Genomic DNA, 20,798 nt, shown 5'->3' with positions numbered 1-20,798 from the left:
CGTGGTTCAGGCTCACCGATGCAACGGAACTGTACAAAGCTCGACTCCTTCGGATAGATGTGCTCACTTCGCTCCAGTTTAAAAGAAGGGTGACAAGATTTCACCCTCTCCTTATACAGTGAGGGACTATCTTACCAGGCTTAGCAGGTAGAGCCTCCTGTGGATAACAACCCCACGGCTGAGGCTTTGGCCCTTCGCAGACACAAGAAGAACATGTGCCTAGCTCCACACGTAAGGAATACAAAATTCAGCCGAGTGAAATTAAATCTTCCCAGCAGTGCACGGCTCTAACCGTTTCCCGAAATGTCGCGGTGACCTCGCTGCTTCCGTGCAGTACGGCTATTGGGGCTTCAAGACTATGCAAGGCTTTTGGTAAATATCTTTCCTCTATGGGTCGCTGTACTGGGAACTCATGCGCCAGATCATATTTGACGGCCAGTCAAATTTCATTCATCCGTTCTGAATCGCTATACTATGATCTACATTTTGATGGCCAGTCAACTTTCAATCATATGTTCCTATAGTAGGAAGTTCTGTGTATAGAATCTACAGATCACGTTTTGATGGCCACTCACCAGTTCAGTCTCCGCTACAAATAGACGTCATCACACGTAATATTATAATGTGAACACAAAGATACAGTAGCGTTAGCGTATCCCCAATGTCAATTTGTGTTTCACCTTCACAGCTGTTCGACGATTCAGCTTCTCGTATAAACATTATACAAATCTCGAACTCACTAGGCATTGAATTACTCGATGCCTACATAGAACTTGTAGCCATTGACAAGGCCTGTACATGAATTCACGTTTGTTTCCACATCCTAAAGTCTTTCAATCCAGCTTCAACCTGAATTAAAGGTTTTATCGTTTTTGCTCAAAGATTGCGTCTACCCTAGTGATCTTTGGGAAATCGTCGGGGAGCGCATTATAGAAGCGAAACAGGACTCGATGTTACGACAACACTACATCATTTGCAGTGATAGTCGATTCAAGAAAAAGAGACATGTCATGGTAGAACATCTTCTCATGGAGGAGAGGAGGAAATGAGGACAAATGGAGGTGTCTTTGTATAGCCAAGCCCTCGAATACTTGCAGCAGTACTGGTCGCGTGAGCTTCTTCAACTTGGTGCATGAATCAGTAGTCTAAACACTTGCTATAAAGCAGTCCATCATTCTACGTGTCCAGTTAAGCGGGAAGCCAGATGTTCTTCAGCAACTTCAGGTCATCCTGTAGACCGCAGAACCTGGAGTTGTTCAGCAGCTACATGAGAGAAATGTGAAGCATGGTTGAAGAGACGACATGCCTATCCCCTCCGGGATGTTGAACCTTCAATGGAAAACTGCTTATTCATGAACGGAACTGCCCCGCCAATACCTGAACTCGCTACTATGCATGAAGCCAAACGCACATCTGTCATTTTGAGTGTCAGTGCTTCCAAAAATATCCTCAGCTGTTCTCACTCTCTCTGAAGTGCATCGGACCCTCATTGCCCCTGTTGAACATGTGGGTCACTGTTGACATTCAAGAAGCGTTCTACGATGCATTTTGCACAGAACAAGCTTATCAGGCAGGACTGATGGCACGTTTTGTCACCGTTGGCGGCAACTACATCTATCAGCGCAACATCGGATTGGAGGTGCTTATCTTACAGGCCAAGATGCGCCGCGCCAAAGCTGAGATAGAGCTCTATACAGTGGCCATCCAAAATGCCCGTGAATTCGACTTCTCAGACAACACTAGTGGGCTCTCTAGTCATGTTTTCTTCACTTGCTTATGCCTCTGCAGGTGCTTCGTCTTCTCCCAGTATATTTCTTCTACCGCCTCGACCAGACGAATTGTGTTTCTACGACGAGGACCGTGATGATGTGACAGACGACTTTGACGACTTTGAATTTTGAGTAATGATTCATGAAATATCGGTCGTTACTATTCAGTGATTTCATTCTTCATCTAGATATTTATTAAATCATCATATGAACCATTGCTAGTAGTTGTACTATGTTCTACAATTGTACCAGGCCTCCAGTCAGAAACGGCGAGTGTCATGCTTCACGAGCGCGGATTTGTATCTTGAAGTTGCAGTCGCTTGTGTATACACTCATCACGTGCTGGACAAATTGACAAGGTAAAATCTGTTCCCGACGCCCTGGAGCCGTGGAAGCAGTTTGTCATGGGCTCAGCTGGCTGACTGCGAGCCATAATGAACTGATGCCGCTTCAGATCACTATTGATTGACTATTCAAATAGTGACTCTGAGTTGGCTATTTGTACATGTCAGTCTACTGCTCTGATTTCTATCGATTAGTCTTCTGGGTTATTAGTTTCACTGACACCGGTATGTTCTCGCCTTCATTCGGACGTCATGGTGGAGTCCCAAACCTAACACATTTTTCTTGTCTGTCAGCTGATATACCAATCTTTCATCAAGTAATATCAGGTGGCCACCACAAGGATCACGGCACCGCTCGGCGAAGCCACCCATCACGGCGCATGGATATCCCTGAAAACGACAAGACAGAAGTCGTAGTTCTAAAGACTGAGGAAGAATTCGACAAATCTATCGGACGAGTACACACCCATCACAACGACTACACCATAGTACACTTCGTGAACTCCCTGCAAGAAGCAAGGATGAAGGACCAAACAGGAGAGGTGTTCAATTCATCTCGTTTTAGGAGAGGGTGCAGATCTATCTGGCAAAAGCAACTTCAACTTCACGAGAATCAAGGTATGCGCCTGTTGCTTGATGTGTCAGTACTCGCAAGTATGGGAATGCTCATGCCGCATCTAGGGCATGACTAAATACACTCCTTGATCTCCCTCCGTCCTCGAACAAAAAAGCATGTGTCATGCGCATCAGATCGAGAGAATATCTGTTCATCGACAACAAGAGCCATGGATTGCCTTACGACCCCCATTATAAAGACCATCCTGCCCTTCATGTATACCAGGAGCTTGCGCATATTTCTCTAGGGGTGAGACTTAGTACTGTTTACAGAGGCGATTCATTGATCACATTGAACTTAGTGGATGCCTCTTTCTACGATGCTGTCGGAAAAGTAATCAGTGGACAAGCAAGGATTGATCAGGGCCGCCAACAGAGCTAATAGTTGCAGTGGTATGTCTTCTTCTGCAACCTGCTAGCTTTTGGCTGATGTAGGATCGTCCTTAGGATGAAAATGTTCTTTATTGCGAGCGCATTCTTGACTCCAACGATTCATTTGTTCAAACTTTGATCGACTGAGACGATATACACAACCTCTTTGTAACTAATGCTAATGCCTGTGCTAGTCGGCGGTCTGTCACCCCGTGCAGACTAGGGGTGTCAAGATTACCACGCCTGACATCAGTTCACAAAGTGTAAATCTTCGTAGAATCAGCTCTATGGTTGAAGAACTTAGCATCAGTGCGCCGCTCGACATTCTATGTGTCGAAAACGAGGCTGAAAATCGATACTAATTGTACAGGTCTGTCTGAAAAGTTTGAATTCCACACCATGGACTAATCATCTCCATTTTCTCTGGGCCCCATATTCTTCTATTTACTCATCTTCGCCTTCATCTTCGCCTGAGCAAGGCAGTCAGCTTGTTACTAAATGGAGGACACGTCAGACATACTTTGAGCTGGAGAAGGAGCGTTCCACGGAATCTGATAGGGAGGGCAAGTATCAATTCCCTGTGGTGCGTATCTTCCAGCACCTTTGTTCGATAAATTTCTTCCAACCAACGAAGCCTGTACGTTTGGTACATTTCCTCAAGTCTTGCACAGCCTGTTTCTGCAAGTTTCAGTTGTTCTTTGAGCCCGGCTACTGACTCCACCTCCCCTGTTTCACAGGTCTCTACTAGCAGAAGGGGAGCTTTGTTGTCCCCCGTTAATGGATGGTTATCACCAACATCCACCTCGCTATTTTATAATGAGCTTTTGGAATGAACAATGACGCCATTGACGAACTTTAGTACATCGTGACTTGTGAGTTTCTCGCTGCTTTGATGTGCGTTGCACGATAACTCGATTCTAAGTATAGGTGTTCAAGTCAGCGCCGCAAGGGAAGTCAGCAGCTTCTGAATTTACCGTAAATTCAAGTTAATGCTACCAGTATTTTCTTGCAATTTGAATGCCTGACACACCTGCTGTGACATATTCGGCGGACGTATATATTCTGTAGTGCGTGTTTTGTTCTGAAATCCTCCATCCTTACATATATTGTAATTTAATTAGACGGAACGCATGGGCCGGATATCCCGGTCGCCAGTCGATATACTAGCCCATTCTGGGCCGCCATGTGCCAAGAGACTTGGCCGCCACTCAACCATGGCCACTCCCCCAACAGCCAAGAGACTTGGCCGCCACTCAACCATGGCCATACCGCCAACAGCCTTCCCATTTATACCACATACGCTCATGATAAAAGCTTCATTTCGTCTGCCAAGTTTGGACTACGCTTTCCAGCTCTCATGACTGCCGAGGGCACCACTTCCGGAATTCCGAGCAAACGTGGCTCGTCGGCCCTCCAAATGGCCCCCCGAAAAAAAGCGTGAGCTGTTCCAATGCTGTCACAGGTTTTTGTCGACTCATCTTGTCACCACAGCTCCTCATCAGATCTGCTTGTCTCCCATGGACGACATTTTGGTCGAACGGTGTTTGCGCTGTGTAACTACCCTTCCCTACTCACCAATGGCATCTTAAGACTAGAACAAATGGAAAATACTTCACTAGAGGACTTTTCCGCTGAGTAAAAAAATATCTTTCTTCTCGCTCGCTAATTGACACCTTTGGCAGAGAGCGACGAGAACATCGTGTCTTCGAGCAGCTCTTAGATTCTTATCCCGGCCTATTGGAACGATTGACAAATGGTTCTGAGGAGGAAATCCTCCATGTCGGAGAGCTGGTACATCATTCCCTCTATGATCGGACATCTTACTAACAATTCTTAGATAGGTAAGGGAGCCGCAGGCGCAAGAGGCGACGACACGAAAATGTTGAAGTCTGCAGTATTAGATTGGATCGCTCCGAAAGGAGAGGCAATCCAACCTCCTCTGCACAGAAATTCCAAGATCGATCGCGGATTTAATCATGAACTTACAGGCTCCCTGCTTTGTCCCGCCGGATTAGACTGGAACAACTCACAGTAAGTCTCGGTTTGTTGGCATCTGTAGTCCTGACAAGTTTTTTTCCTCATTTTTTGGACACAGGACCAAAGAACACCTTCGAAGCGGAGAACTGTTGGTCTGCGGAGATCAATGGCCTGTTTTTTTGTACGCGCATCACATTTACGATGCTGAAGATCTGTGGTGTGGTCTCCTTCAGAGTCGCTTGCTTGTATGTGTAGGTGTCGTGTCTCTTTTTACTTAATTCATTCATCGCGTTGTATTCTGCCAGGCTTACAAGCACATTTTCACGTCTCTGAGTTCGGTTGACAGGGAACCGAAAGCTACGCGATCCGGAAACGCTCGTCTTCATGGCATGAACTCTGCCACCATCGCATCCATTGCTTATGTTGCAACCCAGGTTCGTCGAGCACCATACTTTTGATATGTAGATGATTTTCAAGTTGACATTGATTGTAGGTCCGATTCGCTCTAACCTCTTCTTCAGTGTTTTCAAGAGCCGACACGACGACAGACTCGGAGACATTTTATCATAGTCTCCTTGACCTCTTGGAAGACCCCGACGAGTCGAAGGAAGTTGATGAACTGCTGATGTGGTGGAATTGGTATGTCCTCATTCTTCATGTCACCGAGCCTCACACATTGTCACGTACCCAGCCAAGTCTTCCCCGCTTCTTCGGCTGCCAAGCGCAACATCACCGCCAACAGTGCACTATCGAAGATCCGACAAAAATGTCTTGCATTGAAACAAACTTTGAATCTGCCCATGGTTTCTACGTAGCCCTTGTTCAAGTATCTTCTTTGTAGTAGATTATCCTATTTAATATCAGCTTGGCTTTTCTTGACTTGTAGCGCTATATTCTAGTGGTAAAAATTTGATTATGGCAATATGTTCCCCTTTATTGTATTGGTCCATGCAAGCAGGTCCTGCAAGGCAAGACCTGCGGTCAACATTCCGCCCCATAATTAAATTATCAAAATGACAAGGTAATGGAAGGTACCGCGCTGTCGTCTTTATGCGAACTTGGGCTCAATGTAACCTGTTCCGAAAACAGTCTGGCATTTGAAACCTTTAGCCGACTCTAGCATCTGGGAACAGTTTGTGGATGATAAAATAACTCACTAACTATACACGCGGTGTCTTGTTACTTAAGGGTCTTATATGAAAGTTGTGTATAATGACAACACAATTATACATGGTGAAGACTTCTTGCCAGTCCTTAAGTCCACGGTCTCCGACTTTTCTACTTCGTGGGAGGTAACGTGGTGAGTTCTTGGGAGGATTTAGTTTGTTGTCCTCTTCTTGTGTAGTCTTATATGAAGTTGTTGTGGAATGTTCTGTGTTCTGGATAAATTCGTTAGGTTTGTTTCAGCCTAGTAGGTCGTGTTTCAACCTATGAAAGTCTGTTTCAACTTTGTCGTCCTTAGATGTGTCTCACTTTCTGTTGAAAGGGAGAGTCTTATGAATACACGTAAAGCTTAGAATGAGAGCTGTTCAATGGTTATATAGTCAACCCCTGTAAGGTAGTATATAACCTAGAGTAGAATAACGATAATGAAAGTTATATAGTCGACCCCTGTAAGGTAGTATATAACTTTAGAATAGATAATGATATCTTAGATTACCTCAAGGCACTTATATTGGCCTGCACTTTAAGTCTTAGTGGTCTCACACAGTTTGAGATAAGAGTCAAGTGGGAGGATTGTATTTCATGGGTGAAAATGGGGTCCTTTTATACCTTTTGGGAACCCCCTTACTAAGCATGATTAATCAGATGGATTGGTAAGAATGTGGCTTACAAACCAGGTGATGAATCAGCTTATTACTAAGTACATTACAAATACAGTGTAATCTTACAAAGAAATTAGAAACCATGACAAACCATGACTAAACATGTTGAGTCATGTTAAATGTTGTTACAAAGCATGGCCAATCATGACTAAACATGTTGAGTCAGCTTAAATAATGTTACAAACCAGAATATTTCCCAGTCACATGATGTGATGACAAATAAAAGCTGGTGGCTGAAAGAAGCCAAATACAAATAAACAGTCAGAAATAAATAGAGATACAAAACTTGGTGGCTGAAAGAAGCCAAATAAAAATAAACAATGAGAAATAAACAGAAGGTCACATGCTTGATACAAATACAAGGTAAAATAAGCCTGTAAAGTGAGAAATAAAATACAAGACAATGAAATAAAGGAAAAATAGAGAGGTAACTTAGTGACAAAGGGCCAGACAGTCTCTCATATCTTCCTTATCACTCTCTATATATATCTGACATGGTATGAATCACATACCATGCATGACAGCGGTGACCCATATCTTATCGAGGATGGGCAGAATTGTAGTGTATTAGCGCTCGTCGCTCGTATTGCATACTTCGCGGACTTGGGCAACATAAGCTAGCATTGCGACCGCACAACTTATGCTAGCGTCAATTAAGCTCTTGTAGGCTCGGGAAATGCAACCTAGCCGCGTAACCACATACCTAATGTCAGAGTCAATGAAGTTCTTGTAGACTTAGGCAACACAGGCTAGCATCGTAACCCCATACCTAATGTCAACGTCGATGGAGCTCTTGTGAACTTGGGCAACACAGACTAGTGTCATAACCGCGTACCTAATGTCAGCATCGATGGAGCTCTTGTAAACTTAGGCAACACAGGCTAGCGTCGTAACCGCGTACCTAATGTCAGCGTCGATGGAGCTCTTGTGAACTTGGGCAGCACAGGCTAGCGTCGTAACCGCGTACCTAATGTCAGCGTCGATGGAGCTCTTGTGAACTTGAGCAACAATCACTCTCTATATATATCTGACATGGTATGAATCACATACCATGCATGACAGCGGTGACCCATATCTTATCGAGGATGGGCAGAATTGTAGTGTATTAGCGCTCGTCGCTCGTATTGCATACTTCGCGGACTTGGGCAACATAAGCTAGCATTGCGACCGCACAACTTATGCTAGCGTCAATTAAGCTCTTGTAGGCTCGGGAAATGCAACCTAGCCGCGTAACCACATACCTAATGTCAGAGTCAATGAAGTTCTTGTAGACTTAGGCAACACAGGCTAGCATCGTAACCCCATACCTAATGTCAACGTCGATGGAGCTCTTGTGAACTTGGGCAACACAGACTAGTGTCATAACCGCGTACCTAATGTCAGCATCGATGGAGCTCTTGTAAACTTAGGCAACACAGGCTAGCGTCGTAACCGCGTACCTAATGTCAGCGTCGATGGAGCTCTTGTGAACTTGGGCAGCACAGGCTAGCGTCGTAACCGCGTACCTAATGTCAGCGTCGATGGAGCTCTTGTGAACTTGAGCAACACAGGCTAGCGTCGTAACCGCGTACCTAATGTCGGCGTTGATTGAGCTCTTGTGAACTTGGACAACACAGACTAGCGTCGTAACCCCATACCTAATGTCAGCGTCGATGGAGCTCTTGTGAACTTGAGCAACACAGGCTAGCGTCGTAACCGTGTACCTAATGTCGGCGTTGATTGAGCTCTTGTGAACTTGGGCAACACAGGCTAGCGTCGTAACCCCATACCTAATGTCAGCGTCGATGGAGCTCTTGTGAACTTGGGCAACACAGGCTAGCATCATAACCCCATACCTAATGTCAGTGTCGATGAAGCTCTTGTGAACTTGGGAAACACAGGCCAGTGTTGTAACCGCATGCCTAATGTCAACGTCAATAGAGTACTTGTCAAAGCTGCAATGTCAAGCTCGGCCTGCATAAGTTAATCACACTGACACGACTTGATACAGCGCTGGCGCCCTTGGGCTGTAGGTGATGCGATCCAACACAATCCGGCCATATAAATCTTTATCAGATGCTGAAATCTGTCCAGAGACTGTGAAAGGCGCAAAAACAGTCAATGCTTGTGTATGATTATCACGGTAGAGCAGAATTGTAGTGTTTTGACACTAACCCTCAACTAGGCGATATTTGTCACTCTCGACAACTTTCCCACGGCTGGTGGGTGTGGCAATATTACACCATCTCGGTGATGGCAGGCAACTAGACTGCCATGATTGTGTATTTGGCGGGTTCTATCCAAGTAAGTCCGGGTATATAAAGCTTTCTCACGTGGAGTACAATTCTGATAGATACTATGTAGTTTTTAGAACAGGTAAAGCTATCTAAGAATTTATCATTTTCGGGTCAATTACCTGATGTAGTTCAGGTTTTGTGCCCTGTACGACGATGAACGTTAGTTCAGGTTTTGCACCCTGTATGACGATGAACGTTAGTTCAGGTTTTGCACCCTGTACGACGATGAACGTTAGTTCAGGTTTCGTGCCCTGTACTATGATGAATGTTAGTTCAGGTTTCGTGCCCTGCACTTAGGTTTTTGTCTCACCAGATGTCATTGATCACCCCTAGTAGATGCGCCTTCTGTTCAACATTTGTTGCATTCTTGAGCATGCCTGGAAGCTGTGCAGGTGCCACTGGTGTCATGACTCGCATCAGCAAGTCACTGAGGATCATTTGCAAGTAACGCATGGCTGACCTGACTGCCGCACCCCAAAAGTCCTCCCTAGATATGATTTCAGAGCCGCCAGTAGTTGTATGCAAAAAAAAATGTACTGCATTGTAGTCACCTCCATGGATTAACTTGCCTGAGGAGCGCACACCTGTTCAATCAGAGGGTCATGATGAAGGGACCGTGTAGCAAGGTTCAACTGCTGTTGCTGAACAGGTGGTGAATAAGGTGGCAGCAGAGGCTGTTCCGCGAGCTAAGTGCAGCTAAGTGAAGATTTGGGTGAGCTAAGTGAGAGCTAAGTGCAGGACTCACAGGTAAAGGCGGTAAACTTGGTAAATGTGTAAATGTGTAAATTTCAGGCTGTGGGCTGCTGCATCTACTAGTTAGCTGGAAGGTAAATTCATCTATATGACACACAATTACAATATTCAGTTCCCACATTCACACAATGGGAGGGCTTAAGTCGGCCTTATTGAATTCAGCTGCAGCATTCCTGAGCATGTGCTGCTGCTAACTGTGCAACCAAGCCTAAGCATGACAGAGTCAGAAACTAGCAGATGGTATGGGACCATATCATAGCGGCGCGAGCGCCAATCCCGGACTCCACTTGAAGACACTGAGACAAGATATGATTCGCAGATATTTGTAAGACAACAATGTATACAGTTTGAGCCAAGATAAAGAAGTCACCAAGAAAAATGATCGCTTCAACCTACTCTCAAAGTATTCCCACAGTTTATTCCTACACGAGTGTTCGATCGTCACCTGACACAAGCCACATGGCACTTTTTCCTTGAGTGACATCATCACTCGAGGAAAAAGTGCCACGTTTTCTTGATCACATGACTGCGCCTTCCGTTTTGTAAGCGTAGATGGCCAAATATAAAAATTCAAAATTCAAAAATACCCTGGTGCGTTTGCAGGAAGCTAGGCATTTTGACGCAACAGAACCCTCTTCCACTAAAGTGGAGTCGGGGACCAATATTGATGTTGATATTGTTCTTTGGAAGCGGCGACGAAATCGAACCATCATGAAAGGAAGTGCTTAGTCAGCGATCGCTCAAACTACGCGAGGTTCTGGTACTGGGACCTAATTTACGACGTTTACCTTGGCTGGGTGAATTTCGTCGTTTAAATCGACTTAACAAGTTATCCTAAACAACTTATGCATTTGACTCACCGAGCCGCCGACTATTTAAAATATACATACGTCAGCTGGAGCTGGCTATGTACAACTGAGTCCAGGTGGATGCAGCTAAAACGTAGATAGTACGCAGGTGAGAGTGGCTCTAAGTCCAAGCCATTGTTGACACCGGTGGTAATTTAAAGGGTCAAATTTCCGACATCGTAGAAGTTGGTTGATATTTGATGGCTTCGACGTGGCTGAAACCTTAGGTACCCCCAGATTCTAAGCCATTTCTAAGCCGTCGGAATTTTTGGACAACACGCAGTGACATCATCTATAGACTTCCCATTATATTTGCATTCTGCATTCCCTGAATGTTCCAGCTGGCCAGTCAACGAATTCAACACAAAGTCTCCCAACTTGGTGCACGTGGAATCTAGACCAGTCCGAGTCCAGACAGTACCTAATATCTATAGTAGTGGTCCAGGTCATTCGGATATGCCCTATCATTGCGTAACACTTTCGAATGGTCCTGCATAGTATGTGATTTGGACTTTGTGAAGAAGTTCAAGATCAGAAGTAATCCTTGCTCCAACTCAACTTTGTTTGCCTTTTCTGATTGGTACTATTTTTCACGCAATTGACCAACAGCTGATAGCATCTTTCGATCGATCATGTTGGACTAAATGGAGCTCGACAGTTTAGACTGATACAACTTCTTGAAAAGACTACTACGGTGTGTACACGATGCTGGTCCGAGATTCTCAGTATTTGACGCATCCAATGTATGGACTCCTAGAGCATTCAAAGATCCCAGTCTCCTTTATGAGGGCAATTCTCTTCATGACTTTTATCATCGGTCTTGCCATCAATTTTGCCGCATTCCTGTTCTCTTGCTTGAAATAAAATTCCCTGGTCAACTAAATAATCCCTAAGCTAGGATCACTGCAGACGAGCCAGATTTCGTAACCTCGAACCCACCGCACAGGTGCCTGATCGGCAAATCTGTAAGTCAGAGTTTGGACGCGTTCCAGGTTGTGCAGGTGGAGCAGAAATGGCTTCAATAGTCCACCCCCCCCGGCCTTAACCTCCCTGTTGTCCAGCTGATCTCCGGGTCGGATGACGCGATGCCCGGCTTCCATCGTAATGTCCAGCTCCCACCAATCGATTGGTATGTCTCCTGCTCTTAGAGATTGGGGACTATGCAGCCACTTGATTTATCCGATCAATAGAAGCAAGTTTCTGTCCCATGACGCTCATATCATGAAGTCTGAGTGCAGGCTCTGGATCTGGTGGGTCGTTTACGCTGTCGAAAGCTTCGAGTTTGGCTTCTACTACTGTATTTCCAACTCAAACGACATTGTTCAAGGTCCCATACACCTCTTCCTCCAGCTCAAACCACGCTAAGGGACGATGGCGAGCCTGAAGTTGTCAAGACTTTCTGCCACCAATGCAGATGTACGCAAACCAGACCCAGGATGCAATGTTACAAACACTGTCTAGACCGGCAAATTTGCGGGAAACGATTTGTCGTCTTTCATCCGGCACAATCGTGTATGCTACATATCTTATCACGTCCGGCACTGGTAGATAGTCGCAATTCCGGCCATCCGAAGCCCTTTAAATGTTCTATCAAGCCTCGCTCTGCAAAAGCCGTCATGCTCATCGAGCAGAATGTTAATTAACAATTAGGCTTGCGAAGATGAAACCCACACATGAGGGTAATTGGGGTGCCACGTATCGTACCGTACATGTCTACACATATATTACTTCATCTTCTAAGAATAATTTATAGTGCGTGCTCCAGTATCAATTGCGCTCGCTGTCTTCATGAGAATCAGCCTGTAGTCTGCCACCTCTCCCTCCCTTCCTCCCTCCCTCCCTCCCCTTGATCAAGAGCACATTCAAGTCTGTCCAATGACTGCAGCCAGTAACGTACACCACTCTGGAATATTTGATACTTTTACATATATTCTATGTTTGAAAACAGAAATAAGATATGGTATACAAAACACGCTAACCAAACCATCCAATAATCTACGATTACCGTCTCCCAAGCCCACTCAGACCCCATGCAACCTTCGACTGCACGAAATCATATCCCCCCAATATTCTTAGCACTAAATCGCGGATGGACGCCCAACTGAACGGCATCCACCAAGCATATGAATCATACGTAAGACTTGCGAGTTTCAAAAGCGTCTTGGTAAAGCCGATGATTTCTAGCGCTCGTGCATGACGCGCCTCCGCAAATTCCTGCAAAATGGTATCATCCACATCGGGATCCTCTGCAGACGCTTGAATGTGTTTCGTGACAGCCTCTGCGAGGAAGATCGCGTCCCTGATGGCCAGGTTCATGCCCTGCCCGCCCGCAGGTGAATGTATATGGGCTGCGTCGCCGACTAGAAAAATGGCGGCTCCGAGACGCGTGAAGGTACGGTCTGCGATGGCAGAATGGGTTCTGAAACGTGTCGACCAGACCAGCTGGTCGACTTTGACAGGTCTCGGGTTAAGAGACGGATCCGATGTTATACACGCTGGCCCGTATGAGTCAATTAAGTTCTGGATGTACTCTTTCGGTGGAGTATGGGGGGGCTCTCCGTTCTTTGCAGGTATGGCACAAGCTACACGAAAGATGGATTTCGTAGTGGGCTTTCCATCTCGTGTCAGTTCGGTGTTGAAGTGGTTGCCAAACGGTGCAAGAAAAAATATATTGCCTGAAAAAACTGTGGCGTTGAGGTGGCCCTCCAGGGTGAATGGACCGACAGGTTCAGGCTCGAATGTGACATCTGCAGAGACCATCTGAGCCAATAGGTTATTGGTTAGGTCTGGGCCTTCTGGGTCAGAGAACCCGATACCAGCGACGGTACGGATCTGGAAATGATCGTCAGACATTCTACTAAGCTAAGTAGATGTCTCACGATTGAGCGGGCGCCATCTGCCCCGATAATATATCTAGCCCTGATAACTTGACCGTCCTCAAAGGACACATCAGTGATGCGAGAGTCCTTCTCATTCTGTTTCATTCCTACTACCCTGTGCGGACGCTGCACCTGAACACCAAGGCTCTGCAACTTCTGCCCAAGTACAAACTCGGTGACATTTTGAGGGATATAGAGCGCGTAAGGGTGGACGGAATGTTTCTTTAGAGGGTCAAATGTGGCGTCAAAGATCTGCAAAGTACGAGATGTGATTCTGATGCTCTTTCCCTTGATGGCTCGAGACAGTAAGCCATCTGCTGCATCAATACTGGCTAAAGCCTAAGATCACAAGAACATCAGTGGGCCTCTTTACGAACGCACAGGTAGCTTACCTCGACGGTTGCACAGTGTATGGTGATCGCCCTCGATGCATTCAGTCCTTCGCCTACGGCATCCACGATAACGAAGTCATGGCACCCGTAGTGGATGAGAGAAAGAGCAGTTGTGAGACCTGCGGGGCCTGCACCAACAATAAGCACGGTCGTGTTCTCGGGGAGAGACATCGTCTGTTTGGAGGATTTTGAGAATGATAATAAGTATGAGTGAGAAGATGGATGAGCTTCAGATGGCTCTTGCACCTGTTATTTAAGGCCACCAATACACACGTTATCTTAACAGGTGGTTCGTAAGGATGACTTGCTATCCCACACGGACTGCAACTGTCGGAGAATGTGTGGTCAGTAACCAAACTGGACTCGGAGTGACTGACGTTGTCCGATCCTGGTGAACTTGGTGACTCAATTTGTATCCAGTCAGGATCAACGGTTTACAACACGCCGGAGGTGAGACATTGTTCTCAGCACACATCTAAAAAGCCGAGTTGGTCGACGCTCGCTCTAAAGTGCTTTTGAGCATTTCATTTTTGGACTAGCTCAGGTTTGCGTTCGTAAAGCATACTTTTAGTTATATTACACCCTGAGCCGGTAATATCAGGCAATTTATGCAAAGATGCGTTATCAAGATTATCGAAAACAATCATTGTATTGATCTATGTTATCTACTCGTATAGTAAATCATCATCATCATCAGCCTCAATATTAGTGCGCATCTGCGATGGTCCAACTTCGAGCATATCAAGCTTAAAACTTTCCAGCGCCTTTTTATCTTCTCCATCAAGACCATCGAGGACGGCGATGACCTCAACGAATTTGTTGTAATGGACCAGACCTGTGAAGGGATCAATGGATGGCATCGGCATCCGTTGTTCCTGCAGTACACAGTAAACAGCCGCTACGGCAATCGCGATGATGTAGTTGATCTTCGTGAGGGGGGATTCGCCAAGGAAGGTTTCGTGTCGAAGATACCAAATGAACCGGATCACGACGTGCTTGATGAACGAATGGTCGAAATGACTGTGAACATGTATGTTACCATCCTAATTGAAAATTAGACATTTTGTTGCACCGAAAATGAATGCGCATACCGGATCAAAATGATGCGAGTGCATGACCGTCAACGAGCCTGTACGGGTAAGTGTCGTAGCTATATGCACCCGGTATTGAGTTGGTGTCCGTTCCGTATATCCACTCGGGCGGTATAGCTCGTACGCATGAGGTACACTGCTGCGAGCAATGTCGATAATTTTGCCGCGTGCATTTGTAAGTGCTTGGGATACAGAACGATATTGTTCTTTAGTGACTAGGGAATTGAATGAAACTATAAAGCCTGTTAGCAGCATGTAATGGATGAATCTAATAAAAAAACTCACCGGTCGACGAGAAAATTCTTGGGACTGCATCTAAAATGGCTTTCTTGATGAGGCGTTTCCGATCTGCTGCAGTTTGCGACATCGCATACTTCGTGAAAAGCCAACCAACAACCCCATGTTTCGCCTTGCATATGATTTGTTGACGGACCTCTTTTGTAGGCGTAATGTCTTGAGGCTGTGACGACGACGACAACTCCATCACAGAAGGCCCAGCGCGCACTTCGATGGCGACAGGGCTTTGCGCATCAGAACTCACCAGAGTTCGTGGAACCGCATATGGTGTTGAGGGCATTGACACCTGCCGGGTCACACGTCGTACGGTCCTTGCAGGCCCTGTAGTCTAGAGTCAAATGCGTCAGCAGGGTGCATCCAACAAATGAATCGATACTCACATGCACTACATCGGATGAAGGTATCTCACCTCTCTGCATTGTTGTTAGATCAGTTGGCTTGTATGCCGGCACTAGATGTACTCCGCGATCTGGCGCATGCCCAGTCCATCGCGACATGGGCAGGTCTGCATCTGTGTAGGGATCTGACCTCAAAGCGTCTGTCAGCGTCTGTCTACCTGGAATTGATGCTGTTAGCATTGAGGCATCATTGAGTGTGATCGGCGACCTACCAGCCTGACCATACAATGCGTCTATGTCAAAGTTGCCGTCGTCCCCAAGGGTAAAGTGTGGCGGTATCGAACCAGCTTAAGTGTCGGGCGTGTCTTCGTCAGCATCGAGAGTCCGCAGTTTCATAATTCACTCACAATGGCTCCCTTGCCCACCTCCACCTCGATCATACGGATCGAACATATTGTCGGGCATTCGTAGTCGTTCTGAGGGAATGTTGAGCTGATCGTTGGCTGGCTGTCCCGACGGATTAAGCCCTGATCCCCGAGATGGTTTTGGGACGGTAGCCTTGCTTTTGCGCTTGGTATTGGTACCGCGTCCAGTACCTTGCATTTGGCGAGCAGAATTAGTAGAGGGGAACGAGCAAGTCAGATACGATTGTAGTAGGGGAAGGAAACAATCAAGTCATCGGTTATCGATGTAACGGGCACTTTGATTCTGGTATGCAGGTAATAACACATACAAACTGTACAAGCTGTACAAAACGAAAGATCATAAGTGACGGGAAAAATTGATGAAACAGCGAAACGGCAAAGAAGCAGGGCTATCTACTAGATATGAAATCAGCGCGGGAGATCAGCCGTCACATGCGCATGTACATACCACGTTTGGAGATCTTATCAGGCCTCGAGGTCCGAGAAATCATCTAAATCATCCTCATCTTCTACGACCGAGAGCATGTTTAAGGGCGATTTGCTGGTAGATTCACTTGTGGATGCCGAGAATATATCATCGGAACATTTTCCTAAGATCTTTGAGACTTGTCGTGCCTGAGTAGATAGAGATCGGAGGATCTCGCATTCGTCATCGTAGACAGCTTGAAGGTAGTTGGTATCGTCTGCAACTTCTGTCAGGTTACGGGAAGAAAACCACTCTCTCATTTTCTCCAACTTGGCATCCTCTAACCCCAGGAACCGTTTACTCTCGACATGGAGTGCTTCAAGGAATGCTGTATAGCGCTCGGCCTCTTCAATCTCCCATGTTGTCGTCAACAGACGTTGGCACGCAGTCTCACGGGAAGCCAGCTTCGCTTTGTATGCCTTGTACAGAGTTGCGAGGCTCAATTGTGACAAGCCTCTCTCCGCTAGTTGTTCATTCTTGCAATAATTAACATGAGAATGAATGAACGATTGTAAGAAAAAATACCTGTTCAGTTTCTTCGGGAGTGAATTCTGGTTGGCGTACCCTCCCTGTTACACGAGCTGCAAACCGAAGCTCTAGTGGAGCTGGGTGGAGAGGGTATGGCTGATGTTTCCTGGACATTCGTTCCCGCAGGTACTGTGCACGAGGGGAAGCACCTGGAGGTGGAGTATCAGAATGCCTAAAGAATAGGCTCTCTTTGCCATCTGGAGGGCTCGGCACTTCATCCATAAAGGGGAGAGAACGGTGTGACCCAGTTGGAGAAAGCACAGAGATCATCGATTCGGGGGATTTGTCTGAGTTTATCTGCTTGGACAGAACGTGAATTCCGGATGATGATAAGCCTTTATATTTGGCGAGGTCATATGTTGATGATTCGACAAGAGTTCCACCGCTAGAAGCTCCGCTAGAATTAGAGGGACTGCTTGATCGAGGGGGGGAGCATGGAGGAGAGGATGTATTCATCATCCAGAAGTCGAGTATTACTGAGTACTTTGCTAATGATTCTGAGCAAATGCGCAGGTCAGCGGAGTTTCAAAGACTTGAAGATTATTTGCAGTGTGCTGCCAGAGTGTATACAACTTTATACCGCAAAGCAAAGCTTACAATGTGCGTACAATTTTTGCTCAACGAACAGACATACCTTCATACTTTGACAGGCTTTGTCCCAACTGTCAAGGAGCCTTTCCAACGATTGAATTAATCACAGCCCATCTCAATTCTCAGTCTACTTGCTGGCCATCCGATGCACGTCCACAAGAATTGCCTCTCCCTCCTGCATTTCGTCAAGGTAACCATCCGACTGGCTATATACCCGCTATTGGTCGTTGTCATCCACACTCTGGATACATTTTTGGAACTGGCAAAAACATGCTCGATAAGCTGGAAGACGATGAGTATGCATATCGGCGTAAGGAAAACACTTACTACCCTTTTCATGACGAAGCCGAATGGCAATTGGGGAAGTTCTTGGTCGAAAATCTTACTCAAACTCAGATCGCCAAGTTCTTGAAGCTGACATGGGTAACCGTGAACTTAAGCTCCTACCTTCAAGTCTGATCCTATGCCCACAGTTTGACACTCGTGAAAGACCATCTTTCACTTCGAAGGATCAACTCATAGGCTGGATGGATACGCTACCCTGCTTCACGGAGTGGAAAGTCTCTCAAATCGCATTCACCGGTTACAAGACATCTCAGCCTATAGAGCTCATTTGGCGCGATGTGTTAGATGTGGTCAAGCAACTTTTCAGCGATCCAACTTTTGCTAATCATATGACATTTGACCCACATGTCGTCCAAGCTGGAGATCAGCGCGAATATGGAGATTATATGAGCGCTGACATGGCATGGAAAATTCAGGTATATTTGCTGTCAGTCTACTGGTCGTAATTTGATGGATTTTCTAGGATCATCTTCCTATGGGCGCAACTCAAGTCCCAATCATATTAGGTTCCGATAAAACTCCTGTAACACGAGTCACCGGTGGGCTCGAGATGCATCCGGTCTTCATCACCATCGGCAATATCGACTCCGAAGTTCGCTCTAAGGCAACGTTACGAGCTTGGCGCTGTGTAGGCTATATGCCCATTGTCAAGTTCAAAGTGCATCCGGACTATCAGACAATCCTACAGGCACGACTATGGCACAAATGTATGGATCTCATTTTAGCCAATCTCAAGGCCGCAGCAGCAGAAGGCTGTTTCATGTCGGATCCCTTCCGATATATTCGTTATGTCTTTACACCTCTCATTGCTCATGTATGCGACCTGCCAGAGGCCAGTATGATCGCTGCAACTAGTAAAAGTGCATCCCCTCTGACCATGGCAACACAAAAGGAATTCGGTGATGGCACACTCCACCCCCCTCGTACTGGCCGGCATACGCTACAACTCATTGTCGACATATCCAAAACAATTGATCCTTGGGACCTGGACAAGTTCCAGAAAGCGGCTAAAGCCGTCTATCTTTCCGGAGTTCATATGCCATTTTGGCGTGATTGGAAGTACGCCTGTCCGTCTGTCTTCCTTGCTGCTGAAATCCTCCATACTTGCCATAAGTTTTTCTTTGATCATCCGCTCAATTGGGTCAAGGAGGCCGTGGGCAAGCATGAGCTCAATGCCCGCTTCGCCATTCAGCATAAACGTGTCGGGACACGCCACTTTGCGAAAGGTGTCACCCACATTAAGCAAATGACCGGGCGTGAGCACAGAGATATCCAACGCACTATTGTCGCGTCAATCGCAGGGGCCACTCCACCCAGATTCATTCGTGCAATTCGTGCCCTCATAGACTTCATCTACCTCGCACAAAATCCAGTTCATTCACCTGACTCACTGAAGTCCATGGCACAGGCACTTGCGGATTTCCACTCCTTCAAGGATGCCATCGTTGATGCTGAGGCAAGGAGGGGGAAGAACGGTGCGAAAGAAGATTTTTTCATCCCTAAACTCGAGCTACTGCAAAGCTTTTGCGGGACGGTGGAGAGACTGGGCTCCCTGATGCAGTTTTCGGCTGATGTGACGGAGCGCTTGCTCATCACACACTGTAAGGATCTGTTCAGTCGGACAAGTCGGCAAAGCAAAGATTTTGCATTGCAGTGTGTGCGGATCCTGAACCGGCAAGAAGCGATGGAGATCTTTGACCTGTTTGCGCTGTTGCATTCTTGCGGCGCATCACTAGTCAATGCTATACACGCCGAGGATGAAGATGTCATAACCACCAACCCTGCGCTCTCCTGGGTTTCCCGAGTTCTCCCTGACGAAGCGAAGTCCGTCCATGGTCCTCGACCTGTCCGCAACCACTTCCTCAAAGGCATTCTCTCTGGAGATGCACTCACCGCCTTTCAACTGAATGTAACACCGGATTACAAATCTCTGTCCCCAGTTGAGATTCGCACAAAATACTCGCTCCCTGACTTTGATATCATGCTCACCGATTTCATGCATCGTTCATCCCAGTCCATGGGCGAGCATAGCCTCTGGGACAGCAAATATGGGCGCCTCTCTACGTGGAACAAATTCCGACTACAGCTTCGCTCAGCATTCCAGCCACGAATCATAATGCCAAGCAGAGTGATACAAGCTTACCCACCTAGTGAGGATTTCCCCTTCGGCAACTGTGATACAGTTCTCATTGAAACCATGAGAGATGATGGCCAAACGAGTATGTATGTTTTTGTACTGGTTTTTAGTACTGATTTTATCACTTCTTCCAGGCAGTCGCGTCGCACAGGTCCGACTGGTTTTCCAGCCAATAATTCGACGAGGATCCAACTTAGACCTTCCAACATACCTTTCTACTCCGCTTCTTTACGTCCAATACTTCCACTTTATCGCCTCTCCTGACGAACAACCCGAACTTTCAATGTGGACCGTGGAGCGTTCGTACGTTCAAGATAATACTGATAATCGTTATAGGCAGGGCGCTGTGGTGCAAATTACAGACGTAACACACGCTATTGAACTCATACCATGTTTCGGCGAGAAAGTGGCCAGTGATATTTCGTCGGCCACTTGTTTGGAACGCCACAAGCGTTTCTTTTTGAACAACTTTGCGGACAAAGAGAGCTACCATACATTTAGTACTGAATTTGCGTAGACCGTGGCTAGA

General features: G+C 46.3%; 6 protein-coding genes across 6 annotated transcripts; 3 read left to right on the top strand and 3 right to left on the bottom strand.

Moving 5' to 3' along the window:
- Positions 1–1,352: 1,352 nt before the first annotated feature.
- F5891DRAFT_1193188 (uncharacterized protein) lies at positions 1,353–1,901 on the top strand (the record flags this gene model as incomplete). Its single annotated transcript, XM_041367694.1, has 3 exons — positions 1,353–1,427; positions 1,475–1,742; positions 1,789–1,901. The coding sequence occupies 3 exons, from the start codon at positions 1,353–1,355 to the stop codon at positions 1,899–1,901; spliced, it is 456 nt and encodes a 151-aa protein (XP_041221963.1).
- Positions 1,902–3,048: 1,147 nt separating this feature from the next.
- On the top strand, positions 3,049–5,892 carry F5891DRAFT_1130326 (uncharacterized protein; the record flags this gene model as incomplete). Its single annotated transcript, XM_041364509.1, has 8 exons — positions 3,049–3,062; positions 4,592–4,735; positions 4,783–4,891; positions 4,938–5,131; positions 5,196–5,322; positions 5,383–5,511; positions 5,571–5,716; positions 5,769–5,892. 8 exons carry the CDS (start codon positions 3,049–3,051, stop codon positions 5,890–5,892), a joined length of 987 nt encoding a protein of 328 aa, XP_041221962.1.
- Positions 5,893–12,547: 6,655 nt separating this feature from the next.
- Positions 12,548–14,247, bottom strand: F5891DRAFT_1175269 (uncharacterized protein; the record flags this gene model as incomplete). Its single annotated transcript, XM_041365708.1, has 5 exons — positions 14,052–14,247; positions 13,660–13,998; positions 12,786–13,612; positions 12,678–12,712; positions 12,548–12,648 (listed from the first exon to the last, which is right to left on the bottom strand). Exons 1-5 carry the CDS (start codon positions 14,220–14,222, stop codon positions 12,548–12,550), a joined length of 1,473 nt encoding a protein of 490 aa, XP_041221961.1. The 5' UTR covers positions 14,223–14,247.
- A 469-nt stretch (positions 14,248–14,716) lies between these two features.
- Positions 14,717–16,380, bottom strand: F5891DRAFT_1193185 (uncharacterized protein; the record flags this gene model as incomplete). The annotated part of the gene is made up of 7 exons (XM_041367693.1): positions 14,717–15,094; positions 15,143–15,375; positions 15,428–15,767; positions 15,820–15,852; positions 15,901–15,995; positions 16,050–16,124; positions 16,185–16,380. The coding sequence occupies 7 exons, from the start codon at positions 16,378–16,380 to the stop codon at positions 14,717–14,719; spliced, it is 1,350 nt and encodes a 449-aa protein (XP_041221960.1).
- A 287-nt stretch (positions 16,381–16,667) lies between these two features.
- On the bottom strand, positions 16,668–17,652 carry F5891DRAFT_1193184 (uncharacterized protein; the record flags this gene model as incomplete). Its single annotated transcript, XM_041367692.1, has 2 exons — positions 16,668–17,144; positions 17,194–17,652. 2 exons carry the CDS (start codon positions 17,650–17,652, stop codon positions 16,668–16,670), a joined length of 936 nt encoding a protein of 311 aa, XP_041221959.1.
- A 405-nt stretch (positions 17,653–18,057) lies between these two features.
- On the top strand, positions 18,058–20,786 carry F5891DRAFT_958756 (uncharacterized protein; the record flags this gene model as incomplete). Its single annotated transcript, XM_041375585.1, has 5 exons — positions 18,058–18,210; positions 18,261–18,563; positions 18,596–18,946; positions 19,127–20,351; positions 20,404–20,786. The coding sequence occupies 5 exons, from the start codon at positions 18,058–18,060 to the stop codon at positions 20,784–20,786; spliced, it is 2,415 nt and encodes an 804-aa protein (XP_041221958.1).
- Positions 20,787–20,798: the final 12 nt, after the last annotated feature.

This window comes from Suillus fuscotomentosus (assembly GCF_016647785.1).
Source record: "Suillus fuscotomentosus strain FC203 chromosome Unknown F5891scaffold_56, whole genome shotgun sequence".
Taxonomy (NCBI): domain Eukaryota; kingdom Fungi; phylum Basidiomycota; class Agaricomycetes; order Boletales; family Suillaceae; genus Suillus; species Suillus fuscotomentosus.
This window is presented reverse-complemented; position numbering and strand designations above follow the sequence as displayed.